Here is a 16,082-nt window from a genome sequence, read left to right as displayed (position 1 = left end):
GCAAGGCTGGGAGAGAAGGCAATGGCCCAAGTGAAGTGCATCTCCACTAATGCATGCAGCATTGGTAATGGCATGCATTAATGCCATGAGCGCAGTGTTGTGGGGAAATCCCTGAGTGCGTGCAGCAGGCTTCAGAATTCACTTGCAGAGGCAGAAAATGTCCCCATCCTGCAGCACCGCTGCATCCTGCCAGCGTGCAGGGTTCTTTAGGTGGGTCAGAGTGTATGGGCTGATGCGTTTCCAAGTTGAGAGAGAGAAGCACGTCTTTTTGAGGTAACAACTTGTAGGATCTTTGAGAGTAAAGCAATCTTTGCAGTAGTAGGTGCCTTTCCTGCATGCAGCTCTTCTTCAAGTGAGTAATTTTTACAGCGTGCTTATGGATAGTTGTTGTTTTGTTAACAACTTCTTACGTCGTCGTTAACAAATGATGTTATTTTGCGTGTTTTCTCTGTGGTTCTAGGTCCCTTATGATTTTTGCAGAATTACGGGGCTTACTGCAATTGTGACCTTATGCCTTCACCTGTATTTCAAATATTATCAAAGTTGCAACATTGGTGGTAAAGTGATGGAGCAGGGTTTAGGGGAAATGTTTCATCCAAGTTCCCTGTGCCAGGGTGTATCTGAAAACAACAGCAGTAGGCATGTAAGATGTAGCCTTTTTCAGGGTTGGAGACAGTTTCTTTTGTTTTTGGAGCTTTTTCCTGCTCTTTTGCTGGCTGTAGAGCCTTGTAACCTTCTGGATTTTAAGTGCTTGGAATTCTCTTAATAGGGGGATATTTAGTATCAGTTGCTGGCTAACTTGGTTTTGGGATGTAGTGGCATATGCTTCTGTTTTGGGGTTATAAATGAATCTACAAATATAATATTTTTAACCTTTTTGGGCTATATTTTAATCTCTAGATATATCAAGCCATTCTTTGTGAATCCTCTTCAGAAGATAGGCGCAGTATTATCAAGAGACTGAGCAGGGTCACCTTTTTCATCTGTGAAGGATAAGTCTGCAATTAGCCCTGCTGGGGCTGCTGTGCATTCATGTCCTGTTGGCATTTGTGGACCTGTAGTGGTTTAACCCGGCCGGCAGCTAAACACCACACAGCTGTTTGCTCACCCTCCCCCCTCCCTGTCTTAGTTCTGGACAAAAGCAGCGTACCTGTCTGGGATAGCTACCTGAATTTGGGCCAAACTGCCAATTACTTGCATGCCCAGTAGCTACCCGTTCCTCCTCCCAGGCATACTTGCTTAAATTTTTGGCCTCTTCCAGAGAGAGAGTCACTTGTGGATTTAATCCGAAGACCCCGTCAGGCTAGGGACCTGAGAGCATTGGCCAATTTGGGAGGGAGCTGCATGCCAAGAGGCTTCTCTTGCCTTCTCTTCATCTGCTTCAACCAAATTTAGCAGCTACCACGAGACACAGATTTACTTTGCGATTCTGCACTCAGATTGCTTCAGGGTAGGGACCTGAGAGCTTTGCCCAATTTTGCAGGGAGGTACCTGCCAGGGTACCTTCACTTTTCTTCGCTGATCATGTTTTCCAAACCTTCTGGGCTAGCTCCGCATGCACAATTGCTTGTCATTGCCAGCCGATGACCCCTCCACGTTTGGTCTCTCCTAATTTTGCCTCTCCTTTAGAGGTAGCTGCATGCCTGCTAGCTACCATTGCTTCCTCCAGGGAAGCTTCTCAAAATGCTTTGGCTACTTTCTGAGAGAGCTTTATCTCTGGGTACCAGTTGCAAAGCCCTTCAGGGGAGGGACGCCACAAGTCCGGCCAGCTTGACTGCTAAGAGTATGCCTGGTAGCTACCTTGGCCTCCACCAGATTGGAATAATGAAAAAGTTTTGCCTCCCTGCCTTATTTCTGGACAAAAGCAGCGTACCCATCTGGGATAGCTACCTGAATTTGGGCCAAACTGTCAAATACTTGCATGCCCAGTAGCCACCCGTTCCTCCTCCCAGGCATACTTTGTCAATTTTATGGAACTGTATGCCTCGTAGCTACCCTTGCCTTCTCACATCGGCATGCTTCTGCAAGGACAGACTTTTTCTCTCAGGATACTAAACTCGGATACCTCTAGGCCAGGCAACAGAGAATTTGGGCTACTTTGGAGGTTTTACATGCCCGGTAGCTACCTTGGCCTCCATCAGATTGGACATAGGAAAAGGTTTTGTCTCCCTGCCTTAGTTCAGGACAAAAGCAGCGTACCTGTCTGGGATAGCTACCTGAATTTGGGCCAAACTGCCAATTACTTGCATGCCCAGTAGCTACCCGTTCCTCCTCCCAGGCATACTTGCTTAAATTTTTGGCCTCTTCCAGAGAGAGAGAGTCACTTGTGGATTTAATCCGAAGACCCCGTCAGGCTAGGGACCTGAGAGCATTGGCCAATTTGGGAGGCAGCCGCATGCCAAGAGGCTTCTCTTGCCTTCTCTTCATCTGCTTCAACCAAATTTAGCAGCTACCACGAGACACAGATTTACTTTGCGATTCTGCACTCAGATTGCTTCAGGGTAGGGACCTGAGAGCTTTGCCCAATTTTGCAGGGAGGTACCTGCCAGGGTACCTTCACTTTTCTTCGCTGATCATGTTTTCCAAACCTTCTGGGCTAGCTCCGCATGCACAATTGCTTGTCATTGCCAGCCGATGACCCCTCCACGTTTGGTCTCTCCTAATTTTGCCTCTCCTTTAGAGGTAGCTGCATGCCTGCTAGCTACCATTGCTTCCTCCAGGGAAGCTTCTCAAAATGCTTTGGCTTCTTTCTGAGAGAGCTTTATCTCTGGGTACCAGTTGCAAAGCCCTTCAGGGGAGGGACGCCACAAGTCTGGCCAGCTTGACTGCTAAGAGTATGCCTGGTAGCTACCCTTGCCTTCTCACCTTGGCACGCTTCTGCGAAAGGTTTGGCTACCGCCAAGAACGATTTTTTCTCCAGGGATCCTAACCTCAGATACCTCGAGGCCTCACAACAGAGAATTTGGGCTACTTTGGAGGTTGGTACATTCCCAGTAGCTACCTTGGCCTCCACCAAATTGGACTTAGGAGAATTTTGGCTTACTTGCATTAGTTCTAGCACAAATTGCATACCTGTCTGATATTTGTATTCTCCCTGTGTCTGCATGTCCTGTAGAACTCACAGAGTAGCTGAAATTGTAGGCAGGTTTTCCAGTTGTTTCTCTGTCTGTTGAGGTCTGGTCCTGTTTGCCCTTTAAGGCTTGTGACAAGTATCTCCTGAAGCCTTTCCTTTTGGCATTCTCTGAACAGAGCTGAAACCTTGGCTTGCTGCCGCGGACTCCTCCAGGGCTGTTGCTCTAGTACGTTTGTGTCCGTCCGTGTAGGTTCCCAACCCTGCAACAATGGAATAGACATTTTTTGTTTGATTTTATTTTGTTCGGTTGTTTCTTTTCATTATGACCTTTTCTTTCTTTGGTCTTTCCTTCAATCCCACCAGTTGTGTTAGTTTGAATCCTCTTAATTTTGTTGTTTCCTTTTTTCAGACATCAGCATATCACCCCATTTTCCTTGTGCAGTGCCTCCCGCATAGAATCAGAGAAGGGCTGGTGTTGGAAGGGACCTTAAAGACCATCCAGCTCGAGCCCACCTGCACCAGTGCCCCAGCACCCTGTTGGGAGCTGCAGGTCTGGGCTGGGGCCAGCTCTGGCTTGAGGGTGACTGAGGCTGTGGCTGTCAGCCCCGCAGTCACACATGGCAGTTGCCTAGCACCACTGTGGGTCACAATATGCCCTGCCCCTGATAGCACAGGGCTGCCATGAGGTCACGGTCCCTGTCCTTGGACTCCAAGGAGCTGGGTCCCCATGCTTGGTCCTGAGCGACGTGCGAGTCCACAAGTCCCCAAGTGCCACAGAGTGGACTTCTCGCTCTTTCCTCTGGAGCTGAACACTGCCTTTCGCTTCCACCATACCTGTGCTCCTGAGAAGGTCCACATCCGTGACATCCATGGCCTAGCTCCCTGGAGCTCATGGCTTGGCTGTCCTGCCCCAGGGTGTCCTGCCAGGTGCCTGGAGCAGACTGGAAAAGTTTGGCCTCCATGCGTTAGTTCTGGACAAAAGCAGCATACCTGCTGTGTGCCAAACCCTGTTTGGGCATCAGAACAGAATGCTCAAGTCTGCGCTGCCCAAAGTCAAGCCTTTTCCTTCATTAGTTATAAAAGGAACATTAAAGTTTACTCTTAATAAGAGAATGAGATAATGAGATCATGGAAGTACATGCTAACCATACAAGACTCCAATACTCAACTTTTTGCCCAAATCATGCTAATTGTCATCCCAGGGTGGGACACTTAGGAAATAAAAGTGTTAGGAGGTAGTGGTAAAAAAATTAATGTTAGGAAAAAACTTAGAGTGAAGCAAAAAGGGAGAGTGTGGGTGGGTGGGTGGGGGCAGGGGGCGGGGGGGAGAAGTTTTTGTGTTTTCACATGCAAAGCTTAATGCAGTGCATGCAAGCCCTGTCATCTTCTTCCTCTAGTAGTGTTGTGTTAAGGGGTGTAGCCGATTGACCGTCACAGGTCCCGTCGGATTCAGGGTGCTGAACTATCAAGGTCACGGATTCACCAACAACGCAGTATGGCCTCACTCGAGTCACATTCAAGGAGAACTCTCACAGCTAGGAAGAATGCAATTAAGTGCAATTTATTATGGCAACAGGTACACAGGTTCTTTGGATTGCCAGTGATAAATTCACTGTCTGCAAAAGCAAGCTAGCATGCATGAAATGCACAGGTACACAGCCTAGGTATTAAGACATTAAAAAGCATCAAAACTCTAGAGATTTCCTTAGATTTCCACAGAGACGCCTGGTATAAGCAAGCGTTCAGATCTTACCCCACGGCGTCCCAATGGAGTCGGGGTGGCGGGGTGAGAGGCTCAGCCTGTTGACTGATGTCAGAAGTCAGAAGGAATCCTTCCTGATAGTATCTTCCCTAATATCCCCTTTCTCTTAAACCAATTTATATTATTTTCTATCTTTAAGGTGGAGCTTGAGTGACTCTAGTCATGCATATCTTGGTTGTGCTTGGTAGAAATTATCTCACTTGTGTTTAAAGGTACAGGCTCTGAGAAATTCCGAGTGAGGGGTGGTCGCACCTTGGAGGTGGGTAGATTTTGGGATGGAGGTGTGCTTATGATGCCTAGTCGCTTAAGGCAATTACTCCACAAGTAGTAACTTAGTGTGGATTTAACTACAGCATATCTAAAACATAAGAAGGATGTTACTGTGGAAGAAGCCGATGAAACCAGTCCTTAAATCTTACTGCTTATTGTGCTTGAGCAGACTGGCGTGAGTTTTAGCTATACTGGCAAATATCAAACCACACCTGTGTCGTCCCAAAGCTGGGAAAAAAAAAACAGAAACAAGGAAATGTTGAAGCAAACAGGGAGGCCTGTAGCTTGTGCAGTCTCTTAGCTGAGAAAATAAAGAAGGAGAGAGACAGGTAGCCTTGAGCTAGCAGAAGCAAGGAAGAGAAGGGCTAAAAGGGAAAAAACAGGAAGGAGAACACGAGCTCCAGACTGACCTATAGTAACCTTTTTCTCATTAAGGGTCATTAGCACATTAAAAATCACACCTGTCAAAATGCTAATCTATGCTAATGTGGGATTCGGTGTGTGTCCCCCCCCTCCTGTTCCCCCTCCCCCCCGGTATTTCTCTGTAATGCACAAACTCAGTCGAGATAAGTTAGGTGAGCTGTAATAACCAATCCAAAGGAGCCAAAGAGAGAGTTTTCACAAGTTTCCTGTGTATAAATGACGGCGATATACACATTTATATTCCTGTGTATAAATGACCTCGAGTCAGAGGTGTGCTTGCTTTGCGAAAGATGGCCAAGTACCTGACTCTGCAGAGTTCTATAAGTAATTATATAATTAAAAGACCTTCGTGTGCATTCCGACTCTGGGTGCTTATTGGCGCGGTGCACTCTGCACGAACCTGTGGACAACATCTGTACTCAGTGTCATGCCTACAGACAACCCTTTACTGTTGGGACCTGCATATTTTTCTGTGCATTCAACACAAACCCTTTGGCACAACTAGTTAACCACATAGCTGCCAGTCCACCACTCAGTTGCACTTGTGAAGAGGAAAAGCTATTTCCATCTACTGTAGGAGCACATCCTCTAAATGCAAGCTTCACTCAGCTGGTCATTTACTGCAGGACAAGATTTGAAAACTGTTGTTGAGTTCTGGGTTTCCTGCTTACAGGAAAAATTAAGTGCTAGATCGCCCTCTACTCCGCTTTGTCTGCTGCATTTAATGGAGATTAAACTGATTTCGTTTGCTCCTCCGTTTATGGACAATGAGCTGAAGGAACAGATACAGCACATTAGTCTGGAATGCCTTCCCTCCCAACCAAAGTAAACTGGAGCTGTAACTAACACAAGCAGAAGCAAGGCTTCCGTGTTTTCAGCTGAATAAAGTTCCAACAAAATCATCCTCTGGGATTTGAAGCTTACTTCACATGACATGCCAACAACTCTTTTCCCTCTATTGTAAAGCGGATCCCTGCTGTTAGTTGCTCTAGAAGAAAAGGAATCATCGGTTTGGTTAACAAATAGCCGCTTCTGCAAACGAGAAGTGTGTTCTGATTCAAAGATCGAAGCCGAAATTCCTTTAAGTGGTATATTCTTTATTGCAGCGCTGGATGCACGGGGGATATCTCCACCTATCGTGCATACCCAAAGCAGAAAGCAGTCTTGAATTTATACAATCAATCTATCAGTATTCTACAAGCACCTATACATATGCATTACCTATCCCCGCCTTCCCTCGCTTCTCATGCCAATTAGCCTTTTGGCACCTTGCGCCTGCGTAGAGCCTCCCAAGAATTGTGGGCAGGGGTCTTTGGGACGTGGGCAGGGGTCTTTGGGAGGAAGACCCCGAGTCTTCCTCACAGTGTACTTTTCACCTTTGGTCAGGAATCTGCTGAATTGGCATGTTTCTTAATTGTAAGAGCTGGTTGTTGCTAATTCTTCCATTTGTTGTATCTTTATAATGAATTCCAATGTCCAGTTTTGAGATTTATAGTCCTTACATTTGTTTCTCTGTCCGTCTGCCGCTTCCTTATCATGAGTTCCAGTGTCTTGTTTTGAGATATACAGTCCATGTCTGGGGATTGTCCTTGCCTCCCCAATACCTCCCCAATACCTCCTTAATCAGTTCTCTCTTCCCTTTGAATGACTCCACACTTCTCATCAGCTACTGGATTGCTGACCTAGAATCAGAGAACATCCCAAGGTGGAAAGGACTCCCAATAATCACCGAGTCCAACTCCTGGCTCCACACAGGACCACCCCAAACTGAGACTCGATGTCTGAGAGCATTGTTCAACACTTGTTGACCTCTGTCAGGCTCGGTGCCATGAGCAGTGCCCTGGGCAGCTGTCTCAGTAGCCAGCCACCCCCTCAGCGCAGCACCTGAGGCGCATGGGGCTCGGCGGGGCGGCCCGGGAGGGGAGGAATGCGGGGCGAAGTGGTGGCTCCCTCAGAGCCGTCTCCCCGCCGCCTCGGCCGCATGTCGGGGCTTTTTTGTGTCGGGGCTTTTTCGTGTTGCGCCCTCGGGCTCTCGCCGCGGGCGAGATGCTGCTCCCCAGCGCGGACCCCTTGCGTGCGGTGCCTGCCCGCGGCGGCGGCGGGAGGGAAACCCCAACCCCAAAGCCCTCCCAGCAGGGAGAGCTCGGGGTGAGGGCCGATCCGGCACCGACAGTAAACACATGCCGGAGGAAACGCTCTGGTTTTAGCCGTGAGCAGCGCGGCCAGGTTCAAAAGGCGTCACGCTGGAGCTCCGAGTTCGGCCGCGTTCCGAGGCCGTTGTGGCGGTTGCGGAGACGGCCCTGGCTGAGGTGGCTGCTTCTGTCGCTGCTGTCCCCTCTGTCCCTGCTGTTGCCGCTGTTGCCGCTGTTCCCGGACCTTGGAGACCCCCGGCGGCTCCCTGTGACAAGCCCTGTGGCCCCGGGGAGCTGCCCGCCGCCTCGTCGGCCAGCCCGGCAGCAATCCTGCCAGCACAGAATAGCTCACTGCGTTTCAGGGTAAAGTGACGATTAATTTCTATTTCCTGGCCTGGGTGCTGCTTTCTTCTTTAAGGAAGCTTCAAGGTTAAAGGTTCAACTCAGTTATGTCAGGGTTCAACTCCGTTTCGTGAAGGGGCTCTTGTACGAAAGCTTAAGCTGGGATTGACTCTCTGCTAAGCGGAGGAGGCCAAACGTGTACCTACTGAGAAGCAGGTCCTAAGTGATAACGTTTTCTAAAGAGACTGCTAAACACATCTGAACAGTGCTGCTGCAGAACTCTGAATGGGGGGATAGCAACTGTCTTAACTGATCTGGAATCCTGAGTTTACTTTTCAGTGGAAAAGAGGTGTGTCTCTCAAGGCAAACAAAGAGAGGAGTAACACCCGATACTCACGTCAACATAAATTTATGCTCAGAGCATAGGTGTAGGAACAGCATCGGTATGTATATGGAACATCGGGAGAGGAAGCTCTATCGGTATTTACAGTTTTTCTACTACCTTGTCAGAGAGACGTCATCTCCAAATTAGAAATGGATGTATTTTGAAAAAGTGGTGGTGGATCGGATTTCTTCTTTCTAGTGTTAATATTTGTTCTTGAATCGTACTTAATACCTGGTAACGCCTCAATCAGTTGTCAAAAATAAACTTAAAAATGTGTAAGGCTTATCTCATTGGTCAGTATAAAGACCAAGGTCTCGTCTTCTCTTCTCTTCTCTTCTCTTCTCTTCTCTTCTCTTCTCTTCTCTTCTCTTCTCTTCTCTTCTCTTCTCTTCTCTTCTCTTCTCTTCTCTTCTCTTCTCTTCTCTTCTCTTCTCTTCTCTTCTCTTCTCTTCTCTTCTCTTCTCTTCTCTTCTCTTCTCTTCTCTTCTCTTCTCTTCTCTTCTCTTCTCTTCTCTTCTCTTCTCTTCTCTTCTCTTTTTTCTTTTCTTTTCCCCCAGTATTGTGTTTCTGTTCTCCTTCTCACTGCAGTCTTGATTTTGTTTCTTGTCCCTTAAGTATGTTTTCAATGTGTTGCTGAAACATTTTCCCTTTCAATCCAAAAAAAGGAGCTGTCACTGGTGAAGATTGGAGCTTATCTGAAAGTCCCTGAGCCCAGGAGCTGTCACCTTAGTCTTCCAATCGGACAAGGATGACTTCATTTCTCATGTAAATGCATTTTTCAGGTTTGCGTATTGTTTTTTCAGGAATGGAAGGTGTGTATAGAATGGATTTAAAATCAATCTTAAATGTAAAATGTCAAGGGAAAAAAGTTCTAATTACAACCTCTGCACACAATTTGCCAGCTGTGGGACTAGGAGTTTTCTTATTTACTGTGTTTTGTTTAACGTGTCTGAAGTTTAATGGACAGCAATCAAGGCGTGCTAGAAATCTGAAAGCACTTTATGCTTTGTTCTCTCCATCATTTTGGTATAACAAACTAGGTTATGTTTTAAACCCTCCATGAGGTTAGTGGTTTCCCTAAAGGTAACAAGTCCCTGTGTGCTACAGTAAGACAGTAACAAAACATGAAGTATAGAAGTTCATCCTGTCATTATTCAGCTTCTGCCTATGGACACACAATTACGCTTATTTAAAGCAGTATCACCTTGAAACCTAATCAGCATTTTAAAAAGGACTTTGTAGCAGTTATTGGCTTTTTTCCTGGAGGGCTGAGGTTTGTTTTGTTTTGTTTTACATTCAGCATTTCCATTTCTAGCTTACATTCCCCTGTTGTTTTGCATGAGGAAAACGTGCAACTTTACAAAGTAGAATGGAAAGAGCTGCTTTTTAGTCTAACTTTTCATTTTTTCGTAGGAGTTTTAAATGTGGTAGGAGTAAAACACCAGAAGTACTGCTGCCAAAGTTATATTCAAACTCGTCTTTCTTGGAGAAGCAGAAGAAGCCCAGGGAGAAATAAATTTGCAAACATGCTCTTCATGCTCTCCTTTCCCAAGATTTCTCTGAGATATAGCCCATCCTCTGTGGGTTTTGAGGTATATGGTTCCCAGGAGTGAAAAGGAGGGCCAAACATCTCTCCTCTTGGATCTCAACATGCCAGGGCTTTAGTGTACTGCCACTTACGGCTCCGCTTTTTCACCTGGAAAAAGCGACCACATGTTGTAGACTGAGGAGCCCTCACAAATTAACTTGCTATCACAAAGTGACGCCCAGAAAAGGTGTATTTAAAAGCTAGGCTCATTATAGAATCACAACAAACCCCTCATGACTGGTGCAGTAGACAGTGAGGTAGAGGGCGAGCCCTGGAAAGACAGAAGAAAAGTAGCAGTGAGTTCTGGGTACCTTTGTGCACACGAAACAGAAAAACGCAGGCAGTGAAGTAATAGTGTTCCGTTACTAACGCCAGCAATAGATAATTGCAACAATTATCTGTTAGATCATAGGTAATAATTAACAGATAATTGAGCAACTCCGGAAATCAATAAATAACTGATTCCCCTCAGAGAATGTCTTCTACATTTTTATATTTAAAAGACTCCAGAGTTGTAATGGATTAAAATCCTACGGAAGGGAAAGAAATGGCATCAGCCACTAGTTCTGCAGAAGCTAAAAGTAATACTGATAGAGTTTAGATGGAAATTTTCACTTTGTGTGTTTAGTTTGGGGATTCTTTTTAAATCATTCATACCAGCGATTTAGTTCTTAAGGCTGTTTCTTTGAGATTAAGTGACAGTATTTCTGCTACTCTTTTCTTCTTGGAATGCTTCTTGATATTCTTACGTCAACCAGAACTTCTGTCTCTGTCGCAGATGTCAACAATGACCGTAGCTAAGAAGCCCAAATCTTCAAAGCCTAAAAAGCCCTCTTCAAGGCGGTCTGGCAAATCCAAGAAACCAAGTACTAAAATACTGATGTCACGCACCGCAAACTGGGGCCGGATACCGCCTGCAGAAGATTTAAGCCAAGTCTCTGTGGCCCAAGGACGAGGAGGTGCTATTTACTGTAGATCATCTGAAAAATCTAAGGCTTTTGCCCCAAGAGATCTAAGTAAGTGTGCGCTTTATCCTGCCTCCATTTTCTTCAAAGCAAAAGTAGAAAATGCAGTTCTTACTTGTTGCACTGATAGAGAAGGGGACTACTGTGAACAAAGACTTCAAAAGCGAATCCCCTAAGGCAACTGAAGTGACTGATGTTACAGAAATTAATTTTGATATATTTACAATCAACAGAGAAATATGGGGAACTTTTTGTAATGCACAGATTCCTCCATGTCTTTTCCGTTTTGCAAAGAAAAGTGTTTGATTGTTGCTATTCACAGCTTCCATTTTTCACACGTTTTTTGAATGATAACATGGCTCAGGAAAAGATCTGGTATCTGTAGGGGTACTGTCATTCCTAGTTACTAGTTTTTACCTTTTTTTCCATATAATTTCAAGTCTAAGTTTGTGGTTTAAGTTATAATAAGGAAAAAAAACAGTAGTTGAGTTAATCAGGTTAAAGATTATAGATGGAGAGGAACTTGGAATTAGGTACTACAAACAGAATGGCAGTTAGCCTTGCCTTAGAAAAATTAAAATGGTTGACTAAAGTTGTTTTTTTTTTTTCCCCAAAACATTGTGTTGACCAGCCAATTTGAATTTGGCGGTATTAAAGCTGTCTGCAATAAGTTTTTCTGGTTTGGATTGTAGTTAGCTCCTCTAGGTGCTCCTGCAGAATAGTATTTTTTTAAATACCCTTCTTATAAACAAACAAACAATATCTCTTTTTAAATTTAACTTTTTTGCAGTTGTTAATGATGGAATTGCTCTGCCACAGAGCATTCTTTTTCCACCTGAGAAGATTTGTATGGATTGGCGAGAAACACAAAGTGATGGAGTTGGCCTGTACAATCTTGGCAACACATGTTTTCTTAATGCTACTCTACAGTGTTTGACCTACACACCCCCACTTGCCAATTACATGCTTTCTCTTGAGCACGGCCAGTCATGTGAGTACTTTCTAACAGTATTTCTAATCTGTTGGACAGCTCTGAAGGTGAAAGAACAGCAGTGATTCTGTGAGACAAACTTATTTGCCTGATTTTACCTGTAGAAGCTGGCTTTGAGCACTGTATTAGCAGTGGGCTCCGAATAGCATATGGAGTGCAATTCATGCACCGTGTTTGTTTAATTAATTAATTAATTAATTAATTAATTTATTAAAGGATCATTTATTTCTTCATGGGAATAATGAAGTGCATTGGACAGTAATGCACTTAGTAGTAATTTTAGAGAGTAATACATTTTGCAGCCTGTGGAGTTCACATTCCTGTCAGCCTTTACAAATGCGACTTTGCAGTAGTCTTTTAGATTTCTCATCACAAAATGCATTTGAATACAGGCTTAGTGGATATTTTTATTCTGTAAAGTTGTGTGAAATGAAATGTTACAAGACTGTTGGGACATTGGCATCTTGGGAGAATAGAATGTAGCAAGGAGAGTGGATATTGTATCTATAGTTTAAATTGTACTTAGATGTTTGTTTGTAGTTATGGAGATTTTGCTGGACTGGGATGCTTCTTTCACTCTTCAGGTCGTGAACAAGATTTTTGCATGATGTACACGATGGAGACTCACATTAACCAGGCCTTGCATTGCACTGTTGATGCCATCGAGCCTACGCATGTTATCTGTAATCTCAGTCATAAGTGGCTTCAGATGTGTTTCTTTTTGATAGCTTGTAATCTTCAAATAATTATTTGATGTGTATAAGGGGTTTTAACACTATAAAGAAGAGAGATTTTAGAAATACAAGAACGATTTCATTTTTAAATGAGGTAAATACTATCATCTTCTTATTTAGGAATAGGACAACATTTCCGTTTTGGCAGTCAAGAAGACGCACACGAGTTCTTGCGCTATACTGTTGATGCTATGCAGGAAGCGTGCTTGAACGGAAGCACCGAGTAAGCATAAACAAGTTCACTTTCATACATTCTCTAGCACCTTCTAGTCCTTTATTTACTATCAAAAATGATCTCTAGCACCTTTTAGTGCCTTATTTACTATCAGCAATGAAAGTCTACATCATCCTTGGTTTTCATAAAACTCTTTGAAGAGTTAACTCTGCGCCTTAAATCTTCTGAGGTCTGATTATAATTTATTTCCAGATTGGACAGATCTTCTCAAGCTACCACCATCATTCATCAAATATTTGGAGGATTTCTAAGATCGAGAGGTACTTGAAAAAATATTCCTGTCCTTAGAACTGATCTGTGTCTTTTGAAGGTAGTAAAGCAGTCTGTAGTTTGTCTAAAGTAGTATCTGTCAACAACTTGAATTTGGACAGTTAGTCTCCTTCACATAATGTTAAGCATTTATATTTTGCTTCCAGTGAAGTGCTTGAATTGCAAAGCAGTTTCGGATACGTATGAGGCATTTCTTGATATCACTTTGGATATAAAGGTAAGATGTTTTCTAAATATAATTCATGATGTTTAAGTACATGCATAACTTTCTAAATTAAACTTGTTTAACTTAAAAAAAAAAACAAAAAAAACACATATAATGTTAAAACGTAAGAGCTTGGTGGTACTAAGGAAGTGGATTGGACTTTGTCCTTCTGTGGAACCCATGTAAATAGTCTCCACATTTGCATTGGGTTTAAGGGGAAAGAATTCTCTTTCTGCAAAAATTATAATGCTGTCATACTTCTTTGTTCTACCTCAATATACATCTAATTGTTAGACTGATGAATTTGTCCCCAGTATTGATGACAAAGCACACTATAGATGCTGTCTAGGCTACTGGAAAAGTATTTGTTCCGAAGTCAAATGACTTCCAGGTGAGGTCAATGCTGAGCATGCTCTTTCTGCCTCCTTCTTCACAGTGCTCCTAGTAGATCGCTTGAGTATGTTAGTAAGATTCTCTTATAAACTACTAGTATGTCTCTGGAATTTTGAATTATGGTGACTTTACGCTCTTCTTTCTCGCTGCTCTAGGCGGTTTCATCTGTTACCAGAGCTCTGGAACTCTTTGTGAAACCTGAAGAGCTGGATGGAGAGAATTGCTATAAATGTAGTGAGTAAGATTTTGACGAATTAGGTCTTAATCCTAGATGTCAGTTTTCTATGTTGCATGACTCTGTTGGACTACCTCTAAACTTTGGATCTACTTACGAGTTTTGTGGAAGTTTATAAAAGACTTGGATTTTTGTTTCTTTGGAGGGGGGAAGTCTTGTTCATAGGCATTCCCTATGGGTTTGCAATTCTCTGGCTTGTATTTTGCCATCAGAATTCAAAAAGAGCTACTTTTGTTCTTTCTATTTATTAGCTCTCGACAGTACTTTTCTTGATGTAAACTGCCTAGTTTCCGTTGTTCTCTGGGCTAGTGGCTAATTTTCACTGCTTACACTGTAGGTCCTACCTTGGAGCGGGCAATGTATCAAACTTAACTATTTTGTTTCAAAGGATGGCAGATGGTTTCAGTGTCTTTCCAGACAAGCTCAGTACATGAAGACTTCCTACTGTTAAATGTCTCCCTCCTGTAGAATGACCATGTGCTTCTGTTGTATTTTTGATGTTGATAGACGACCTATGTTGGAGATTATTTGCAATTTCTAGTCCTGGGGACCAAGGCTCTCTCATTCCACTTTCAGTATTTGTATTTCCCTTGAAAGCTGAAAGAATGTATCCAGGATTGGAGTTCAAATAGCCACTTTTGTAGACCAAGAAATGGTACCTTGCCATCCAACCTGGTAATACCCTTTCATGAGAGATTCCTGTTCCCGCTATGCTCTGAGTTGTTGGGAAAATTTACCTTCTTCTCTGTATTAACAGACCTGACACGCAGTGCATGGGTTTATGAAAAGAAAAAAGACCAACCTATTATGCAAGTAAATGTCATTCAAATAGCATAGGCATGTGTGAGACATTAAAACGAGTTTGTTTTGGGGGCGAAAAAAGAAGATGCCTTCAAACACTTATCTCTGCTTGTTTTTAAGGTGTAAAAAGATGGTTCCTGCGTCCAAGAGATTTATCATACACCGTTCTTCCAAGGTTCTCACAATATCACTGAAAAGATTTGCAGATTTCACAGGTGGAAAGATCAACAAGGTATATTTACCACTGTAATGCAACTATATTATCGTGTAATGGGACATCCCCCAAAGCTGAAAGTTGTTAATATTTTCAGACAGTAATTGTAGACTAATGACTATGGCTTATTCTTTCTCTTAATATCAATAAAGTTCCCGCTTGACAAGAGGCATATGCTTTCCTCTGAGAAGGCTGATTCATCAGGAAATAGTTCTCTGCAACTTCTAGTCTTAAACATTGTTTATGGGAAGACTTATTTGTAGTGAATCAAGAAATATATTCTAGAAATATATTCTAGAAATAATTTCTAGTCTGTGTTTTTTGGAAGTGTTTTTCTCTGGCTAGTCCACGAAGTACTCTGGGATAATTTTTCTATCTTCTTGGTCTCTCTTTAGGAGGTGAAATATCCGGAGTATTTGGACCTGAGAGCCTACATGTCGCAGTCAATGGGAGAACCACTGCTCTATGCCTTATATGCGGTGCTGGTACATCACTGTGTCAACTGTCACTCAAGACACTATATATGCTATGTACAGGTAGAAGTCAACAGCATTTCTAACAGGGTAAAGGTTGTGCTGGCAAACCAATTAAAGCATGACTAGCAGCTACTGTTTCTAGGGAAAAAGATTTCATTATATTTTTATTTGACATGTGTGTATTTTGTTCCTATCCGTGATTTCATTTGGAAAACGTGCAATTCACCTAAAGAAATTGTTGCCTTTATTTGCAGGCTGGTAATGGACTTTGGTATCAGATGAATGATGCTAAAGTAGTCTGTACTGACATTAAAAGAGTTCTTGGTCAGCAAGCTTACATACTTTTTTATATCAGGTAATAACAAATCTTAAAATGTGTTCAGAAGAGATTTACTTTCCTGTTATTGATATTTTTCTGTTTTGCAAGTGTTTTTCTTGCTATCCCAGGAAAAGATTATTATTTGTCTAATTCAGTTCTGTCTAACCTGAAATTCTCTGTGTCATTTATTATCTTTTGTTGCTTGGCCTTAAACTGCAGCACTTGTGTAAATTGCTATCTATGTGTTATCTGTAGCTGGCTAATTTAGA

The 16,082-nt window shown here is 43.2% G+C and overlaps 1 protein-coding gene and 2 long non-coding RNA genes across 3 annotated transcripts; 2 read left to right on the top strand and 1 right to left on the bottom strand.

Moving 5' to 3' along the window:
• Positions 1–1,484: 1,484 nt before the first annotated feature.
• LOC311425772 lies at positions 1,485–4,076 on the bottom strand. The gene is made up of 2 exons (XR_014686419.1): positions 3,908–4,076; positions 1,485–3,333 (listed from the first exon to the last, which is right to left on the bottom strand). It is a non-coding gene; the product is annotated as an uncharacterized lncRNA (long non-coding RNA).
• A 6,720-nt stretch (positions 4,077–10,796) lies between these two features.
• LOC311425685 lies at positions 10,797–12,570 on the top strand. Its single transcript, XR_014686392.1, has 3 exons — positions 10,797–10,991; positions 11,731–11,931; positions 12,516–12,570. It is a non-coding gene; the product is annotated as an uncharacterized lncRNA (long non-coding RNA).
• A 233-nt stretch (positions 12,571–12,803) lies between these two features.
• On the top strand, positions 12,804–15,585 carry LOC311425657 (ubiquitin carboxyl-terminal hydrolase 42-like; the record flags this gene model as incomplete). Its single annotated transcript, XM_084501600.1, has 7 exons — positions 12,804–12,888; positions 13,093–13,160; positions 13,317–13,387; positions 13,924–14,006; positions 14,925–15,036; positions 15,414–15,543; positions 15,581–15,585. The coding sequence occupies exons 1-7, from the start codon at positions 12,857–12,859 to the stop codon at positions 15,583–15,585; spliced, it is 501 nt and encodes a 166-aa protein (XP_084357726.1). The 5' UTR covers positions 12,804–12,856.
• Positions 15,586–16,082: the final 497 nt, after the last annotated feature.

Source organism: Aythya ferina (assembly GCF_964211825.1).
Source record: "Aythya ferina genome assembly, chromosome: 33".
Lineage (NCBI taxonomy): Eukaryota > Metazoa > Chordata > Aves > Anseriformes > Anatidae > Aythya > Aythya ferina.
Note: the sequence above shows the minus strand (reverse complement) of the source record. Positions and strands in the feature narration are given on the sequence as shown.